This window comes from Microtus ochrogaster, chromosome 8, assembly GCF_000317375.1.
Source record: "Microtus ochrogaster isolate Prairie Vole_2 chromosome 8, MicOch1.0, whole genome shotgun sequence".
Classification (NCBI taxonomy): domain Eukaryota; kingdom Metazoa; phylum Chordata; class Mammalia; order Rodentia; family Cricetidae; genus Microtus; species Microtus ochrogaster.
The window spans coordinates 74755876-74776037 of record NC_022015.1 but is presented as its reverse complement, the minus strand read 5'-3'; the positions used below and the strand labels follow the sequence as shown (position 1 = coordinate 74776037).

General features: G+C 44.2%; 2 protein-coding genes across 5 annotated transcripts in view; one reads left to right on the top strand and one right to left on the bottom strand.

Annotated features, from left to right (window-relative positions):
* Positions 1-7680, bottom strand: part of Taf5 (TATA-box binding protein associated factor 5) — a 17133-nt gene extending 9453 nt beyond the window's left edge. Inside the window, exons 1-3 of the mRNA XM_005352433.3 lie at positions 7101-7680; positions 3804-4041; positions 469-784 (exon numbers count right to left, since the gene is read on the bottom strand). Of these exons, the coding sequence (XP_005352490.1) occupies positions 469-784; positions 3804-4041; positions 7101-7668 (1122 nt within the window). The 5' untranslated portion in view covers positions 7669-7680. The remainder of the gene's footprint in view (positions 1-468; positions 785-3803; positions 4042-7100) is intronic.
* Positions 7681-17502: 9822 nt separating this feature from the next.
* Pcgf6 (polycomb group ring finger 6) overlaps positions 17503-20162 on the top strand; it is an 18191-nt gene continuing 15531 nt past the window's right edge. For all 4 annotated transcript variants that reach the window (XR_003377304.1, XM_026781560.1, XM_005352424.3 and 1 more), the window contains exons 1-3: positions 17503-17940; positions 18849-18948; positions 19039-19135. Coding sequence is in view for 3 of the 4 variants with exons in the window: in XM_026781560.1 (XP_026637361.1) it covers positions 17581-17940; positions 18849-18948; positions 19039-19135 (557 nt within the window). In the remaining variant the exon portion in view is untranslated. The remainder of the gene's footprint in view (positions 17941-18848; positions 18949-19038; positions 19136-20162) is intronic.

Here is a 20162-nt window from a genome sequence, read left to right as displayed (position 1 = left end):
GAAAAAAACAAAAAAAAAAAAAAAAAAAAAAAGGCAAAAAAACCCACATATTGTCCTGGTTTTAAGAGACTTAGTAGACCTCTCAATGTGGCCCCTCCCCCTCCCTGGATTCAGCTACAATGCCATAGTAGCCATTTGAGTGTGTTTGTACGTGAACACACACACACATACATACACGCATAGACATGCATGCCACATTCTAAACATGGTGAGCCAGGAATTAGAAACCAAGGGATACAGACAGCACTTTGAAACTATTATGCTACTCCCCCCAAAAAGACCCTTGTCTCAGCTGCTGTAGTTAGGGCTCTGTTACATGGAACCATTCCCAAACCCTTACATACACTAGTAATCCTTAGAACACCACATTTTAAAAGCAGTGGAAGGTTATTCTCAAGTATAAACTATGTAATGGAAACCCTACGATTTCCAGTCTACGTGATCTGGTTCTGAGGCTTGCTCCCATACCTTTGATTTGTTTGCTTCTCGCTTAGCCTCTCCAGCGAGACTTCCCACCATGGCATCTATCTGTTGCTTACTACGAGGCATCCCATCAAAGATGTCAATGTAGAGGTGCTCCTGAACTATGTTCCATATCTGATTGTTCTGTTTCTCCTGAAGATGCCGCTTCAAGAGTTGGTAAGAGTCACGGGAAATACGGAGAACAAATTTACTTGTTCGAAAGTCCAGCATGGTCTCATTCCCTTTCATATGCTCCTTTTTGGTAAGACTAGATAATACTCGTAGGTCATCCTGGTAATAACATTCCTGATCTCCATGGAACCTGTTTTAGTGGTTTTAAAAAGTTATTTTTTAGTGTGTCATTAAGATAATATTTCTCCTCATACATTTATAAACCATCCCAGAATAATCTGTAACTAGTATATAGTAAGATATATTTATAATATAATAATGTAACTATATAAGAAACCCTCACTTAGGCAGTAGGATAACTAATAATACATTTTTAAATGATTATAATTCAGTTTCTAAACCCACCCTTAAAAGTGACCAATTTCTCTAATGAAATGTATCATAAACATTTCAAGATAAAGTTTTGAAATAGAGCAGAGTGAAGGAAACATTTGAGTGGAATGGAAAACCCACCACTAGTATGTATTTCTTTTGAAAACCATCTTCGGTAATACATAAAAATGTCAGAACCCTTGCTTTACTGAATTTTGTGTTTTCTCAAAACCCAACTCTTTAAAAATTTTTATTATAGAACATTTCAAGCATAGAAGTAGAAAATAATATGCCGCAGAAATAATCAGCACATGGGTTCTCATAGCCTAAACATTTCAATTACTTCCTGTGTTAAGACACATTAATCGTCAACTAAAGAACAAATATTGGTACTGAACAATGAGCACTTTCATAATTTCACTGTTCCCAAGGCAATGGAATAAAGCCTTTAGCCTCGGTATAAGTTTAAATATACTTCTGTTTTACCCTCATTAGGCATGGGGTCATAGTAGACTATAATGGAAGCAGAGACCCTTTTCTGAAAGCCCAGCTTCCCACATAGGAAAATGCTATCTCAGGAGACTGATAACAGGACTATTAGAATAGAAATTTTGTGCTCAGATGGGGGCGGCGGAGCTCAGGCTCAGTTTGCTCTCTGTCCCCTCAGCTGGGACTCTGAGTTTAATAATGAATACGAGAGCTGAGAGTCTGCTGCTCCCCTTTCAGCATCATCTTTGTTAGCGGGTGACTCCTGGCTTCACTCAAGTGCTTCCCTTCGGTCAAGTCAACACTGCCTCCTTGACATCGGAAACTCAACACCTTCCTGGATTTCCTCCTCTCTCTCTTCTCTTTCCTTTTCTAGATCTTATACTTGGTTGTTAAATGTTGGAGCTCCTCAAAGAAATGTACGGCTTCAGTGCCTCCTCCCCTCGCAGCTTTTATATAGGGGTGGGGAACCGGGTTACATTATAGAGGGACAGAGTGATTATTAGCTGACCAGTCCTGGAGGAAATGGTTCTTTTTTATTTGTTTATTTTGGTTTTTCAAAACAGAGTTTCTCTGTGTAGCACTGGCTGTCCTGAAACTCACTCGGTAGACCAGCTGGTCATAAACTCAGAGATTCACCTGCCTTTGCCTCCTTAAGTGCCAGGACTAAAGGCATGTGCCACCAAGCTGGGCAAGGTTATTGGTTCTTAATGGACTTTTAAATTAATCAAAAGCAAATCTGAACTTGGAACTAAAGATTCATTCCCCTACTTGACAAGGGTTTCTGTCAGTAAAGTCATCCTTATCCAGACAGATCAGAAACCTGGCTTATCAATTATATTTCACCTCATAGCTAACCCACCAAGTGTTGAATCAATCTACTTTTCACCTACACCCGCAGACTCTTGTTTCTCATCATGGATGCTACTAAGATATTAGACAGGGCAATTCTCTGCTAAGTAGGACTACCTATACATCCTAGAATATAATTATTATCCTTCTCTCCTTCCTTACCAGTTATTATGACAAACAAAAATGCCTTGAAATATTTACAAACGGTCAAAGGGAAAAAGGAGTATCACCTCCATCAAGAACACTTAATAACCCTGATCAAGCAAAGCCCCTCTGTCCCTCACCATGTTTGCCTCTTTGCATAAAGGTCCTTTACGTAAAGAGGTATACTCAGGCTATGGTGGGGTAGACCCTGCCTAGAATTCTAGCACTCGGAAGGGAAAAGCAAGCAGAACTCTGCCAGTCTGAGGCCAGCCTGATTTGCACAGTAAGTTCTAGGCCAGGCAGGGCTATGTAATAAGAGCCTGTCTAAAAAGAACAACAACAAAAAAAAAAATTAATGAAATTATCCTCTATTGACATCTATAGCAGAGATGCTTCATTGTCCCCAAACGCTCTATCTATTGGCTGGGAACAGATACCTAAGGAAAGACCATATTTCCTACATTTGTAGCCAGGGTTGGGCACTGACTGAAAAGTTAGAAAAAGAAGTGTGGGACAGGCAGTGGTGGCACACACCTTTAATCCCAGCACTCAGGAGAGAGGCAGGCAGATTTCTGTGAGTTCGAGGCCAGCCTAGTCTACAGAGCAAGTTCCAGGACAGGCTTCAAAGCTACAGAAAAACTCTGTCTCAAAAAAATAAAAAAAGAAGCGTGTGCATCTAGAATGTATGCCCCCTTGCTGATTAGAACACGGTGAGGACCATCTGTGTCACACAGCGGAAACCACGTGACAAGGACGAGAAACCGAGGAAGGCCACATCCTGACGATCAAGGATTTACTTATTAGTCTTAAACTTCCTACCTTTATGAAAAAAACCAAGCTTCCATTTTATATAAGCCTCTATTTGGGTTGTCAATTATTTTAAGTCCAACCTAATTCTAACATAGTTTCTACTGCTCTTAGAATAAAGTTTTATTTATTTATATCAGTTTTCAGTGACTCTCAATCAAATCTAATTTCATCCAATACAAATCCCTATTATTCCTATGACAAAAATCCTGAACACAGTGCAAGAACCTGCCTGTTTCCAGGTCCCAACCAATGCTTCCTGTTCCAGTTTCTTTTCGCCTCTGTAACAACCATGACTGTTCTCCCAGGCCTTCCAGATATGCTCTTCTTTTCATCTGGCTAATTCCTAGCCCTTCTTCAAACTTCACTTCAAGTCTGGCTTCGTCTGGGAGATCAATTCCCCTAACCCCATGTTAGGTTCATATTGCCCAAGGTACGTCTCCTTCTCAAAGTACCTTCTGTTTTACAATCTTACATTTGTGGGGTTACAGATGTGTGTGTATACATATACAGATATAGATGAATAAAATATGTTAAAATTCACATACTTCTCAAAGAACGATTTTGCTTCATTTTCATGTTGATTATAAACTAGCTCCAAGTACATGTGTACAAACAGAGGATAAAAGAGTTGGGATAATTCTGCTCGATGGCAGTCCAGAGAACATTCAATGAAGTGTTTCAGTCCGCTGTAGTATTCTTCATACATTGCAGGGTCTCCTTGTTGGTTGTAGGCCGACAAGACAGCACTGACATCTGGCTGGTCTTCCACAGCTACACTTCCAACTGTTTAAAAAAATGAATGACAACTTTTAAGAAAATGATCTAAAATGCACAATGTGAATGCGGAAGTTTGCTAAGGCTCAAAGGAGAGTTATTACTCACGTTTGTCCTTTTCCTCTTGACCTCTATTCCCCAACACAATCATGTATCTTTTTTAAAATTTTGTATTACATTTGTTTATTTTGTGTACATGTGTGAGGCTGCGTATGGTGGGGGAGACAAGCCTCTGTGATCAAGAGGAGGTCAGAGGACAAATTACAGTAGTCAATTCCCTCCTTTCAAGATGGAGGCTTTAGGGAGTCACCACCTAAGTCTGTCAAGCTTGGTAGCAAGCACCTTTACCTGCTAGCCCACAATCACAGAACCTTTTAATGGGATTTAGTATGCCTTTCAGTTACCCAAGCCAAAAGCCCTTCAGTTTGACTACATCTTACCATTTTTAAATCAGTAACAAGAACAGTCAACGTTTTTCCTGGAACCGTCTTATTTAAAGACAGAGGATACATGCAGGTTTGGTATTGGGGCTAAGTGGACAGGAATTGTCTAGCATGTACAAGGTCCTAGGTTCAATCCCCAACCACCAAATAAATAAATATGCAAAGCAAACAATTATGTTAATCTCTGTGCAAATGGATACAACACATTCAAGCTCTTTGTATATCACTCCTGTAATAGATCTAGCCCTGTGATATCTTCATATTCAAACATCAATCCTCTCATATAAAATATCAGCATTTCAGCCAGGCAGTGGTGGCACACACCTTTAATCCTTGCACTTGGGAGGCAGAGGCAAGTGGATATCTGTGAGTTTGAGGCAAGCATGGTCTATAAAGCTAGTTCCAGGACAGCTAGGGCTACACAGAGAAACCCTGTCTCGAAAAACAAACAAACAAACAAAATATCACCATTTTAATGAAAAGAGGGAACATTCGTTATGGCTCAATATAAAATATAAGACTACAACTCAATTGTACATGCTTAAAGCAATTTTCTATAATCAATCACTTTAGGATTGAAAGGCTGAATATTTATTTGTAATGTAGCAATACACAACAAATAATAATGCTTTTTTCAATCGTTTTTTGTTGTTGTTGTTTTTGTTTTTTGAGACAGGGTTTCTCTGTAGCTTTGGTGCCTGTCCCGGAACTAGCTCTTGTAGACTAGGCTGGCCTCGAACTCACAGAGATCCGCCTGCCTCTGCCTCCCAAGTGCTGGGATTAAAGGCGTGCACCACTACCGCCCGGCTGCTTTTTTCAATCAAATCAGAGTTTGAATATTGGAAATGTTGGTAAACTACAATTATAGTGTTCCACGCTACTGTGGTTTTTAGTGGATATACATACTCTTTGAAGCAAAAATTATAAATAAAGTTATAATATTGTAGTCACTCTCATGGTCTCTTTTCCTCCTTGGCTTCTCAAGTGTGATATAAAAACTAAGTCAAGTTTCTGGACATATGATAGATATTTAAGAAATGTAACAACAATAAAATTTATGTTACAATATACTTACAAAATGTAGCATAAAGATCCTTCTCAGTCACGTTTTCCACACATTCCTTACTTCCCCCTTAACTATACTTAAGTGTAGGTTGGCTTTAATCTCACAGTAATTCTCCTGCTTCAGCATCCCAAGTGCTGGCCTTATAAACATGACACGTCTCTATTTATATACATAAATTACAGTGCCAGGTCTGGCAATGCTCTCACAGATACAGATTAACTTGTCTAGAACCACTACACTGGCTAACTTAATTCAATATTTACTGATATCCTTTGAGAATTTATACTAGGTGTGAGTTTAAATTTTTAAAATATGGTGTGTGTGAAAGACAACTTTTAGGTAACTGGGTCTTTCCTTCCACACCACAGATGGTCAGCCATGGTGCCATCACATTGCTGCAAGAGGTTTTGGTTTATGTTTTTCGAGACAAGGTTTCTTTTTAACAGCCCTTGCTGTCCTGGAACTCACTATTTAGACCAGGCTGGTCTCGAACTCACAGAGATCCACCTACCTCTGCCTCCCAAGTGCTGGGATCACAGGCGTGAGCCACCACCACCGGGCTGGAATGGTGTGTTTATGGTATGAATTTTGTGACAAGTGTCTGGGAGGAAGGTGGAGAGGAGTTCAAGAACTAAAGTTTTTCACTACTTTACTATTTTCACTATTTTACACTTTACATCTTAGGCTTGTATTAACCTACTTAAAAAAAAACTAGGAAAAATGCCTTTAACTGACATCACACGAGGGAGGGCAACAGAAACAAAAATGTCTGCCCCACATCTAGCCGTAAAGTTCGGGTTTTTAAAGGTTAGTATACATCAGAAAAAAAAAAACCTAGGAAAAATGCCTTTAACTGACATCACACGAGGGAGGGCAACAGAAACAAAAATGTCTGCCCCACATCTAGCCGTAAAGTTCGGGTTTTTAAAGGTTAGTATACATCAGTACTCCTTAAAAGCCGTTAGGGCAGGTCCCCAGCCCCAAAACCTTGAGCGTTTTACACCTGAAGTGATGCTCAGGAATTTGCATCCTCCAAAACACTGAACAGCACTTAGCCCACATTCTGATAAATACGGACTACCACCACTCTGGATGTGCGGTCCTAAGCGCCTTCTGCCTTTACTCCACAGCGCGTTCTCTCGTCTCAAAAGGAGAGATGAGAACCACGGAGCTGTGAAAAATCAAGATACAGAAAGGACTTGCAGTCAAAGTATGGAAGTGTAACGGTCCTAGTGGTGTTCATGCGAACGTATGCAAGGCTCAGAAATCTAAATAAGAGGAAAAACACCGAAACCCAGTGGTCCCCCACTTCTGTCAAGCCCGGCTTCCCGGCACCTCCCCTCGGCTCCACAGCTCTGCTCAGCCTCTGGCTGGAACTGACAGCTCAGAAGAGGGTTTGACTGCGCAGCCCGCGCCGTAGCGAAAGGGGCGGGCATGTGGCCCTAGAGGCGGGCCCAGGAAATTCAAAACAAGCCCGCAGAGGTGCAGGCCTGCCAGGCTTGCCTTCCCCGCTAGATCCCCTTCACGCGGCGCTCCTGTCCCGGGACCCCGCGATTCACCTTTTCCTGGAGCAGCAGGACCTGAGGCTGAACCCGAGAATACCGTGGCCCCCGAAGCGCCGCTGCCCGGAGGGTCAGGGGCCGCAGAGCCGGGGACTGAAGCGGTGACCCGGCTGAGAAGAGCGCTAGCCGCCTCCGCGCCGGCCCCGTCCAGCTCTCCCGGAGCTCCGGAGCCCGCCACAGCCTCCTCCAGCAGCCTGGCCTCACGGCGCAGCGCCTCTTCGGCCTCGCGGAGGTTGCTCTGCCGGAGGAACTGCAGCACTGCCAGAAGGGTCTGCCGGTCGTGGGGAGCGCCGGCCTCTGTGGGAGCGGCGGACACCGGGGCCGCCCCCGCCGGGGCAGCAGCAGAGACGGCCACCACGGGCTTGGGGGTCCCGCCATCCCCGCCGGCCGCCGCCGTCGCCGCCACGGCCGCCACATTCCCGCCGCCGCCGTTGGGGCCGTTGTTGGGAGTGCCACCGCTACCCTCGCCTGCGCCGTCGCCAGTCTGCGGAGGTAGCAGCGTCGGCGGTCCCTCAGGCTCTAGCTTGACCGCCACCTCCGTCTGCTCCTCCGCCAGCGCCGCCATCTTGCGGCTGAGCCACCTCGCGCCGTCAAGCGTGACTGCGTTTTCGCCACATGGAGGGCGGGGTAGAGCGTTTCACGACAATTGGGGCAGGCCATTTACGGCAGGAGGAGGAGCCAGCGAGGAGAAAAGGAATGAGCTCGAGCAACTTTCAAAACTGAGTGAAAGACACGCAGGAAGTGGTAGTTGCTTACCGTCTCTACTACATTTGCCTGATAATTACCGTTCATTGCAGTCAGGCTGTAATCAGGCGTTGAGATAGACATTTTTACATTATACGAGTTCTTCCAATTCAACAATTTTAGAAGGTGCTAACCCCTGGAGTCTTTATAGACGGCTTAACCAAAACCCAAAGAGGTTAAACACGATGGCAAAATCACACATGGGGGAAGACTGTCAATATTCAAGTCCAGGTATTTAATTCAAAAGCACATCTATTGAGTTACTGGTAAGGTTTGCTAATATTAGAAGCTGAACTGTGGTTACCTTTTATTTCAGTTTTCATTCCTGTAAAAACAATCTCGCTTTGTGAACTTTACAGTATGTTTTATATTGTAATAAAAAGCCTTAGCCGGGCGGTGGTGGCGCACGCCTTTAATCCCAGCACTCGGGAGGCAGAGGCAGGAGGATCTCTGGGAGTTCGAGGTCAGCCTGGTTTACAAGAGCTAGTTCCGGGACAGGCTCCAAAGCTACAGTGAAACAAAGTCTTGAAAAAACTAAAAACAAAAACAGGCTAGCCTTGAACCCTGCAGTCAAGGTGACCTTGAATTTCTGAGCCTCCTGCCTCCAGTTTACTAGTGCTGGGATTACAGGGGTGTGCTCTCACAGCCAGCTAAGAAGATTTTTTTGGTTTTTGTTTTTTTGTTTTTTTTGTTTTTTTGTTTTTTTTTTTTTTTTGTTTTTTCGAGACAGGGTTTCTCTGTGGTTTTGGAGCCTGTCCTAGAACTAGCTCTTGTAGACCAGGCTGGTCTCGAACTCACAGAGATCCACCTGACTCTGCCTCCCGAGTGCTGGGATTAAAGGCGTGCGCCACCACCGCCCGGCCAGCTAAGAAGTTTTTAAACTTAATCTTCTGTGACTGAAATGTGTCTGCTGTGTATTAATTGTCAGTTGTCACCATTTTACCATTTTGTTGTTGTTTGGGGCTGTGCTAGGAGCTGGACCTTGGCCCCCTCTTGAATATAGACTATTGCTGAGTTACAGCAGCAGCCCTTAATTGGGAGGCAATCTCAGAGGCACAGCCACCTTTGTCCCCTCTAGGGTGTCCTTTAGCTGAAGTTAATGACTTCAGGTACAGGGATTCTAGTTACTGAAAGAGAGGAACTCACCGAGTGCCTAGGAGATGGACTTCACTGTCTTGTCTTCTTCCCTTCTGATGCCTACTTCCACAGTCTCTCTCTTTCAGAGAGTCTGCTGTCAGGCTGGATCTTTCAGAGAGTCTGCTGTCAGGCTGGATCTTGGTTGGGAACCCACTCTTTCTCTCTAGAGGCTGCCCTTTCTCTTTGATTTTCTGTTTTCACTGATCATGGTTTCGGTCTGACATTTTTTTCTGTAGGTCTTCATATTTAGTAAGCATGTTTACAAAGATTTCTTCCTTTCCACGTTTGCCCTTCTTCTAATATCTCTTCCTATGAATGTACCAATGGATAGTTTTGTTTTTGAGGTCAGTTTGTCTTTTACAGTTGTCTAATACCTGCTTAGAGACTTAGTTCTTCAGTGTAGTAATACATTTTTAGCCTAGCTCTATATTGCTACATTTATTTATCTATCTATTTATTTACTTAATTTGATTCTTTCTTTCTTTCTTTCTTTCTTTCTTTCTTTCTTTCTTTCTTTCGAGTCAGGGTTTCTCAAGTGTAGTCCTGGCTACCCTGGAACTCGTTCTGTAGACCAGGCTGACCTCAAACTCTCTGACTCCTGAGTAATGGGATTAAAGGTGTGTACCACCATGCCCAGCTATGAACTATTTTCTTTAAGGATATAGGTTTGGGGTGGGAGAGATGGCTCAGCTGCTCTTCCAAAGGACCCAGGTTCTTTGTACCCACAGACAACTCATAACTAGCTATAATCCAGTTCAGGGCGTCCAACAGACAAACACCAATGCACATAAAATAATATAAATAATAAATAATATAATAATTTTTTTAAAAGGCCAGGCAGTGATAGCTCACTCCTTTGATCCTAGCACCCAGGAGTCACAGGCAGGTGAATCTCTGAGTTCAGCCAGCCTGGTCCACAGAGGTAGTTCCAGAACAGCCAGAACTACACAGCGAAACCCTGTCTCAAGAAACAAAGAGCAATAACAACAAAAAGAATATGGTTTGTTAATGGAGTATCTACCAGAAGAAGACTGCTTGGACATGGATATAAGCCAATGGAAAATCTATTAGCTGGCCAATGACCACACCGTGTGCTCGGGATCCCAGTGTAGGCCGAGTCTTTTTCATGGTGAGCTTTTAAGCATAAAAATCATATCCTGGGTTGACATAGTTCAGTTAGCAAGAACAGTTGGCCAGAAGGAGAACTAAAGAAGCCAAACGCCAAGGTTAGTACATTTAGAAGCTGTCCCAGAACTATGGACTTTGGTGAATTAGGCCTTTGTTTTCGTTTTGGCAGATGGTACTGTCTACATGCTGAGATTTATGACCTGACTGATTATTTCCATTATGGAGTCAGTTGTGCTGAGGCCTGGGGGCCTGTTACAGGTTATCTTATTTAAATCATTTTTCTACCTGATACATTTATTCTGATAATCTATTTCATATTTTTGGCTTCAATTGGAGCTTAATTTCTATCCATATTTCATTACATTTCTCCAAGAATTTTCAGTTTCTTTGGCTAGTTCTCTGGTGTTCCTGTTTGGGTCTCATGATCTCAGTTGCCAGCTCCCCATGCACACACAAGCATTCACTCACGGGAGCCTGCACACGAATGGAGACATGCACAATTCAGAAACCTTCATGTAGTCTGTCTCTAGATGTCTTCCCAGAGGAAGATGGGGAGACAGGCACAAAAAGCTTTCCCCAGGCATGGCCACCTTAAGAGCATGCCACTTTGGGAGGCTGCCACATACACAAAGGAACACACAGGAGTTTTGCTGTTTCTACTGGCCTGCCCATTTCAGTGCCTTCTGCAGGTTTGGGGCAGCTAATCCCCACACATGCTTACTATAACATTGGCTCCCAGCTACACTGTGACTTTGGCCAATCAGGTACTCCATTTAAAACCGACTTTACTTTGTCAGTTGGTAAAAGCTGGGGTCCTGGGTGAAAAGGCCTAGAGAAGCTAGAAAAAAAAAATTCAAGAAGAATAAAACTCCTGAAACTCCCGAAACAATATGGGCAATTTTTACTCCAGTTGGTTGCCCAGCAGAACTCGAGGTAAAATCACTTTGCTGAAGACCCCACATGCCTTAGTGGCAGGGCATAGAGTAAGCAAACCAAACTGGTCCGGAGGCCTCCTCCCCTGCTCATCAGCTCAAGAGGCCATGCAGACTGCCTGGGCATGGCATGGATATTCCACTCCGAACTCACAGCAGCTATAATACCTACGCAAGGTAGACAGGAGACTGAAGCTCTTAACAGCTTAAAATGGGAGGTATGGAGGGGAATGTTACCAACACTTCCCTGAGGACCTATGCACAGGTAACAGTTAATGGTTTTTGAGGTATATAAGAGTTTTGTCTGATTCTATATCCATGCCTTTAGAGACCAAAATTGAGCACTGGATTCTCCAGACCTGGAGCTACAGATGGGTTATGAGCCTCTATGTAGGCATTGGGAGCCCTTCTAAGGAAGAGAGGCAGATGACATCTCTTTACCCCCATCTAACTTTCTATAAAAACAAAACAGCAAAACACAGTGAGTATTTGCTCCACTCTTTATACTTAAAACCATGGTTCTTCTTGCCAGATAGGCAAGTGTTCCTCCCAGAGTTTGAGATGCAGGCCTTGCTCCTGTATCATCCCCTCCATTGATTGCCACTGTGGGTTTGCTTGTGGGACGGTGTGGGTAAGAGTGGAAAAACAGGGGGCTGGAGAGGTGGCTCAGTGGTTAAGAGCATTGACTGCTCTTCCAGAGGTCCTGAGTTCAATTCCCAGCAACCATATGGTAGCTCACAGCCACCGGTAATAAGATCTGGTGCCAACCTCTGTCTGCAGGGACACATGCAGGCAGACCATTGTATACATAATAAATAAATCTTTAAAAAAAAAAGAGTGGAAAAAACAGAACCAATGAAAACTTTGGATCTTCTCCCTGCTCTCTTGTGGGTGTGCTCTTCTTGCCTCTCTGACATTTTTTTTTCCTTTCAGTACTAGAGATTGAACATAGGCCTTGCACATGCCAGGAGAATGCTTTATCACTGAACTGATGGCTCAGGCCTTGGCTTCTCGACAGTGGTGATATATATACCCCTCTGTATGATGTGAATACCCTTGGTGAATAAAGAAACTGTTTTGGACCTATAGCAGGGCAGAATTTAGGTAGGCGGGGAATACTAAGCTGAATGCTGGGAGAAAGGAGACAGAATCAGAGAAAAGCCATGTACTCCTGCCAGAGATAGACACCGGAACTTTTCCTGGTAAGCCACAGCCTTGTGGCAATATACAGAGTATATACAGAATAATATACAGAATAATAGCCAAGCAGTGATTTAAATAGTATAGCTTCTGTGTGATTATTTCAGGGCTGCGCAGCCGAGAACAAACTAGCAACCTCCCTACAACAAACTCACGCCTAATGTAGGGCCAACTAAAATCCACTTAAAGCCTGAGAGGGCTTGAAAAGGAATTCCAGACACTAAAAAACAAAGCTTAGCCACATTTTGTTTCCGAATGGACGTTGCTTGCCTTAGGGTAGGCTGGTCTCACTAGCTGGTTTAACTTAATTTCACCTATTTCTATTCATCTACATTTTTGTCTCGGGGCTTTTTACCTTTCTTTCATTCTGTACGTCCTGCTTTCCTGCTTCCTCTGTGTCTGACTAGCCACTGGCATGTCTCGGTATCTCCTTCTCCCAGAAGTTCCACCTATAACTCCTCTTGCTATTAAACCAATCAGGTACCTTAAGCAGGCAAGGTAAAACAGCAACACATCTTTACATAGTTAAACAAACATTCCTCAACACAGGAACTCGCTAAGTGGATAAGGCTGACCTTAAACTCACAGAGTTCTAAGTGCCTCTACCTCCCAGTGCTGGGATTATAGGCATGCACTACCTCATCCAGCAAGATGGGGTCTCTCAAGGAACTCTCTCCAATTTGGTCTCAGTGGGCACCAGGCATGCATGTAGTTCACTTATACACGCTGGCAACCATTCATAAACCTTGAACTCAGGTCATCAGGCTTACACAGTGTCTTTACCCACTGACTCTTACTAGCCTCTCTTTTTAATTTGTATTTTTGTTTTTTGGGTTTTTTTTTTCGTTTTCAAGACACAGTGAGACCCTGACTCACTCAAGAAACAACAAAATGGGAACCGGTGAGATGGCTCAGCAGGTAAAGACTCTTGTTGAGAAACTCTACAAGCTGACTTCAATTCCCAGGACTCACATGGTGGGGACACATACACAGAGATAACACATAAGAAAAATGAGTATACTAGAAATAAAACATAGTGTTACACTTATATGCCAGTAAAACTACAGAATTGACTCTCTTTTTTGTTTTGTTTTGTTTTTCAAGACAGGATTTCTCTGTAGCTTTGGGGCCTGTCCTGGAATTAGCTCTTGTAGACCAGGCTGGCCTCAAACTCACAGAGATCCATCCACCCATCTCTGCCTCCTGATTGTTGGGATTAAAGGCATACACCATCACCATCTGGTCAGAATTGGCTCTATCTGAGATTTTTTGTGTGTGCATTTACATGAAGTCAGATTTATCAGTATTTTACTGCATCTGGAGCTAGAATCACTTGTAGGACGCCTTTCTAAGTGCATGGATAAGGAGGAATTCACCCATGTTTCCTTCTACAGCCTAGTTTCTTTTTGCTTTAGTTCATGAATCAGTTTAGATTTAATCTTGTATATGGTATAAGGTGTGCATCTAAATATCTAAATGTCTTTTTGGTGCCTGTCCTGGAACTCACTCTGCAGACCAGGCTGGCCTCGAACTCACAGAGATCTGCCTCTCTCTGCTGCCAAGTGCTGGGATTAAAGGCACGCACCACTGCCACCTAGCTTGCATCTAAATGTCTTTTGCAAAAGCTTTCCAGGGTTTGGGGATGTGGCCCTGTGGTAGAGTCATTGCTTGGCATTTACAAGGCCCTATGTTCAATTTCCAGTAGTGTCAGAACAAAAACCTAATCAAAAGTATTTAAGGGGTGTCAAGATGGCTTAGCAGGCAAAGACACTTGCCACCAGAAGATGCTGTACCAGAAGATGACCTGACTTTGATCCTCTGAACCTGCATGAAGGTGGAAGAAGAGAACTAACTCTATAAAATTGTCCTCTCATGCACTCTGTGGTGAACACACCCCTCTCTCTCTCACACACACACATACATACATTGTGTACACACGCACACACACATACATACATACATTGTGTACACATGCACACACACATACATACATACATTGTGTACACACGCACACACACATACATACATACATTGTGTACACATGCACACACACACACAATAATAATGATAATAGTAATAAAGTTGGAAAAGGTATTCCAGAAGTCCCACAGCTTCTGAAAGCCTAGTAACCCTCTGAAAATACATTCAGGATTCAGTAGCAAGTGAGGGCCAGCTGTGTTGTGCACACTTTTAATCCCAGCACTGGGGAGGTAGAGGCAGATGGGATCTCTGTGAGTTTGAGGCCAGCCTAGTCTGCATAGTGAATTCCTAGCCATTCAAGGCCGAACAGCAAGTTCATGTCTCAAAAAAAACCAAAAACCAAACCAAACCAAACAAAAAACCCAAAAAACAAAAACCAATGGCTATCTTGCTACATAACCAGCCACAACTGTTTCGAAAGTCAGCCCTCTAACAATGAAACCACGGGCATGCATGTCATAAATCCTGTTTTTTTTATAAAGCAGTGTGACAAACTGGCACAGCATGGTCCACTACCCCAGGTACACACATCGAAACTGTCAATCATTGACAGAGAATAAACGCTAATGATCGCAGTTCCAGGGGTTGACCAAGGGTCAGTCACAGTTCTAGATTTCCTTGAAGATAGAAAAGAATAAGCAACTTCCTCTGCTGTTTTTACTTTCCTCACTAGGTAACTAACCGTTTTTCCTCAGTATTTCTGTGAAAGTCTGCATCTACCTCAGGGATTTGGGATGCCATTCTTGCCCGTACTCCGAGGTCCCGTATGCACTCTCATTTCCTTCTGGATTTCCTCTCCTGTTTCTGGATTACATTGGACATACAGATGCCAGGTTGAAGGGTTATGGAGCCGGGTGGTGGTTGTGCATACCTTTCATCCCAGCACTCCGGGATGCAGAAGCAGGATGATATTTGTGAGTTCAAGGCCAGCCTGGACTACAGAGTAAGTTCCAGGACAGCCAGGCTACACAGAGAAATCCTTTCTTGAAACCCCCCCCCCCAAAAAAAGAAAGGGTTATGGACTATTTAATGATTTATAGAGGGTGTCTATCACTATAGTTTTCTTTATGGTATTTATCAGTATCCTTTGAAGCATTTTTATTTTTCTAATCTATTCTAATCTATATTTTCTTTTTGTCATTTGACATTTTAGAGACAGGAATGGCAAGGCAGTTTATGCCTGTAATTCCAGCACTTGAGAAGCTGAGGCAAGAGGAGCACTGTGGGTTCACTGTTACGTAGTGAGTTCCACGTCAGCCTGGGCTACAGAGGAAGACCATGTTTCAGAAAAACAAAACAGAGGCTGGATGTGGTGACGTGCACCTTTAACCCAGCATTCAAAGGCAGGGGAGCCTATGAGTTGGAGGCTAGCCTGATCTACAGAGTGAGTTGTAGGAGAGCCAGGGTTAGCAGAGAAACCCTGCCTTGGGAAAAAAAAAATACAAAACAGGGCTTGTGAGATGGCTCAGAAGATAAAGGCACTTGCTGCCAAGCCTGGCATCCTGAGCCCCATCCCTGGGACTTACGTGGTGAAGGAGAGAAGCATTTCCATCGCATTGTCCTCCACCTTTGTGCATTCGCACCTCTGGACATACACACAGGCACAAGACATGTCAGGAAAACTGAAAAGACAAGACTTCTTCCCTCTTTAGTTAGCTTGGCACTCTTGTCAAGGGTCTCAAGACCAAATGTGAAGGTTCTGACTTCTCAATTTTATTCCGATTCATCTATGTGGCAATTTTTTTAAAAACAATATTTATTTATGTATTATGTATACAATATTCTGTCTGTGTGTATGTCTGCAGGCCAGAAGAGGGCACCAGAACTCATTACAGATGGTTGTGAGCCACCATGTGGTTGCCGGGAATTGAACTCAGGACCTTTGGAAGAGCAGGCAATGCTCTTAACCACTGAGCCATCTCTCCAGCCCCTGTATGTGGCAATTTTTGTGTTTTGTTAGTTTTTGCTTTTTTAATTTTTTTAAAAGTATTTATTCATTTATTATGTATACAATATTCTGTCTGTGTGTATGTCTACAGCCCAGAAGAGGGCACCAAACCTCATTACAGATGGTTGTGAGCCACCATGTGGTCGCCAGGAATTGAACTCAGGACCTTTGGAAGAGCAGGCAATGCTCTTAACCACTGAGCCATCTCTCCAGCCCCTGTTTTTGCTTTTTTTAAAGGAAGGATTCCTTTTTTTTCTTTTTGGTTTTTGTTTTGTTTTGTTTTTTGAGACATTTGAGACAGGGCCTCTCTGTAGCTTTTGGAGCCTATCCTGGAACTAGCTATTCTTTCTTTTTTTTTAAATGTTTACTTATTTATTATGTGTACAGCATTCCTTCCATGTGTGCCCGCTAGCCAGAAGGGGGCGCCAGGTCTCATTATAGATGGCTGTGAGCTACCATGTGGTTGCTGGGAATTGAACTCAGGACCTCTGGAAGGGCAGTCAGTGCTCTTAACCACTGAGCCATCTCTCCAGCCCCCTTATGAGGCTATTCTTATCGAAGCTGTCTTCTAACTTTTTCTCATTTTTCATATTTTTTTTTTGGTTATGTTTTTTGGAGCTAGAGATGAACCACAGTCTCACACAGGTAGGCAAGCACACGACCTTTGAGCCGTATCTTCGGCCCCAGTCATTTTCTTTTTCATATTCACCCGCTGACCTTTAATTGGATTTGGTATGTTCTTATAAACTTATACAATGGATTTTTTTTATTACTACTATTGTTTATTTTGTGGGATTGGGGGGCACACATGAGGCTTGGGCACAAGAGGAAGTCACAGAACAACTTTCCGGAGTCGGGTTTCTCGTTCTACTAGGTGACTACTGGGTATTGAATTCAGATCCTTAGGCTTGGCGGCAAATTCCTTTACCGGTTGAACCATCTTAGCTTTTTTGTTTGTTTGTTTTTTGAGAACAAGGTCTCACTAAGTAGACTTAGCTTGGATGGATGCAATAGCCACAGAAGGAAAAACGTAAATAGTACTCAAAATGAAGTCATCATCTTTCCTAATTTAACAACACATGGTATCTAGAGTTCCATTCTTTATGAACAAGCAAATGCAAGTAAAATACTGAAACTGTAGCATTCTAGTCTTTTTGAAAAGTTCAAGGCAAGCCTCAGACCAGAAAAATTGGGTGACCTTCCTTTAAGGCGCGGCCCACAAGCCCCGCCCCCACCTGAGCAGCTCCGCCTCACCTAGGCAGGCACTAGGTAAACCACATTTCCCAGAGGCCCCTGCAAAGCTCCTGCGCCTGCGCATTGGAACGGAGAGGGGGTAGCTGGTGCTCTCCTCGCGCGCTAGCTGTCCGCCTCGCCTCGCGCTCACCTCTCCTGGTTTCCGACCCCCGCCATGGAAGAGGCTGAGACGGACGCCACGGAAAACTGTCGCGCCTCCGAGGCCAAGCGAGCCTCTGCCATGCCTCCGCCGCCGCCTCCCATCTCTCCGCCGGCCCTCACCCCGGCGCCCGCGGCCGGTGAGGAGGGCCCGGCGTCCCTGACCGAGGCGGGCGCTCCCGGCTGCTCCCGCTCTCGGCCCCCGGAGCTGGAGCCCGAGCGCAGCCTGGGCCGTTTGAGGGGCCGCTTCGAGGACTACGACGAGGAGTTGGAGGAGGATGAGGAGATGGAGGAGGAAGAGGAGGAGGAGGAAGACATGAGCCACTTCTCGCTGCGGCTGGAGTCGGGGCGGCCGGACTCCGAGGACGAGGAGGAGGTACCGACGACCCTTCCGGACCTGGCTGTGCCCGAGAGGCCTCTGGGACCGAGCGGGACCGGCAGACCTGCCATTGCTGTCGTCGCTTGCAGCTCGCGGCACTTGTGTAGCTCTCCATCCCCGCCCACCCAGGCGTGGCCTCGTTCCTGCTTGGTTTATTCTGCGGAGTCCCTGCAGATCACCTAGGGCACTCTCTGTCCCGCTTCTTTATGTTGTCTGCAGGACCGGGAATGGTTAGCCGGCTAGGTTTCGTGAGGCTATCCTCGAGTCTACAAGTCGGACGGAGACGTAGTCATTTTCTGCAGGGTGTTGAGAGGGTGATAAATCCATCACTAACAGTGAGCGTTTGGGTTTTTGTTAACGTGGTGGTCTAATTTGACCATTTTTCTAACTGTGGAAAGAAAGGCATCCCGGTGGTGGGCGTAGCCTTTAGGTAGTGTTTCTCTGGCCTGCAGGAGGCTTACATTGGGCGAGGCTGTAATACCGTTACTCCCAACATTCGGGAGGTGGAGGCTACAAGTTCAGGGTCGTCCTTGGTAGTGTGGGATGTCCAGGCTGGTCGAGGGGCGTTTTGTAAAACAACAAAAGAACTGATGCCCTTCACTGTCGGCGTAAAGTTTATGCCAGAGAAACGGGATCTCTGAGAAACAGAGATTGAATATTTTGAAGGGTTGAAGGTGCAATTAAGTTACATTGCTTATAATGAAATCTTGAGATTATGGCTTAAATTGTTTTGAAATGAGGCCTTACAGTGTTGCTTTGGCCTGGTCTTGAACTCCTAGGCTCAAATGTGCCTTCTGTTTCAGCTAGTAAGGAGGAATATAACCCAAGGCTGCCTCACCTGGCTGGTGTATGGCTTGGAGACGGCAAAGGCTTGTATTCTAAACTTGTTACCATTGCCTTTGCAGCGCCTGCTGAACCTTGCTGAACTGACCCCGTACATCATGTGTTCTATTTGCAAGGGGTACTTAATAGATGCAACTACCATTACAGAGTGTCTTCATACCTGTAAGCATACAGCTCACATTTCAGAATTGTAGTTTACAAATTTGAAATGTCTTTAAAGTATCCTAAACTAAACATTTTCTCTTCCAATAGTTTGTAAAAGCTGCATTGTAAGACATTTTTACTACGGCAACAGATGCCCAAAATGCAACATAGTTGTCCACCAGACCCAGCCTCTTTATAATATAAGGTAAGAAAAGATACATTTAAAATGGATTTACCTTTAAAATAATTATTTTAAGTATTTTTTCTGAAATCTTGATATTGTGTAGTTGTATTGTATTCTTTGAACTCTGTCAAAATTAGCAGAAAGGGAATGGCATAAGCAATGTGTGTGGAGCATGTACCGTGTGCCAGGCACTGTGATGTATGCTTGAGGAGCATGTACCGTGTGCCAGGCACTGTGATGTATGCTTGAGAGTATATGGCCGTTAGTGACAGGAATGGGGAAGAAGTGACAGCAGACACAGGTTGGCTATTCTAACCTAACCCTGAAGGGGGGATACTTTCAGCCAGTCATTTCCACTCTGCAGCATGTAGGTCGTTCTCAGAATTCCTGAAACAACGAGCCTTACCAATAAAACTTAGGTCATTATAGCATATTAACTGACTTTCCATTTCATGCCGTTTCCTTAGAGAATTGGGGAGAGTTCGAGACAGGGTTTTTCTGTGTAGCACTGGCTGTCCTGGAACTCAAGTTTATAGAGCAGGCTGGCTTCAAACTCAGATCCCCTTGCCTCTGCCGCCTTCCTAGTGTAAAAGAGTATACCACTCCGCCTGACTTCAATAACTATTTTTTTTAAGGTCTACCATATGTGTACCTGGAGCCCTCAGAGGTTAGAAGAGGGCAATGGGTTCTCTGGAACTGGAATTACAGATGGTTATGAGCTGCCATGTGAGTTCTGGGAATAGATAGAACTTGGGTCCTCTGGAAGAGCAATCTGTGTTCTTAACCATCTCTCAGATGAGATGGTACTTAACAGTTAAAATGGAGTCTTGAAAAAAAGGATAGGAGGTGGGCTAGTGAGATGGCTCAGTGGTTCTTCCAGAAGATCCATGTTGAATTCCCAGCACCCACAGACACATGCAAGACACAAATAAAATAGAAACATAAAATAAAAATCATTAAAAAAAATACGGCCGGGCGATGGTGGCGCACGCCTTTAATCCCAGCACTCGGGAGGCAGAAGCAGGTGGATCTCTGTGAGTTCGAGACC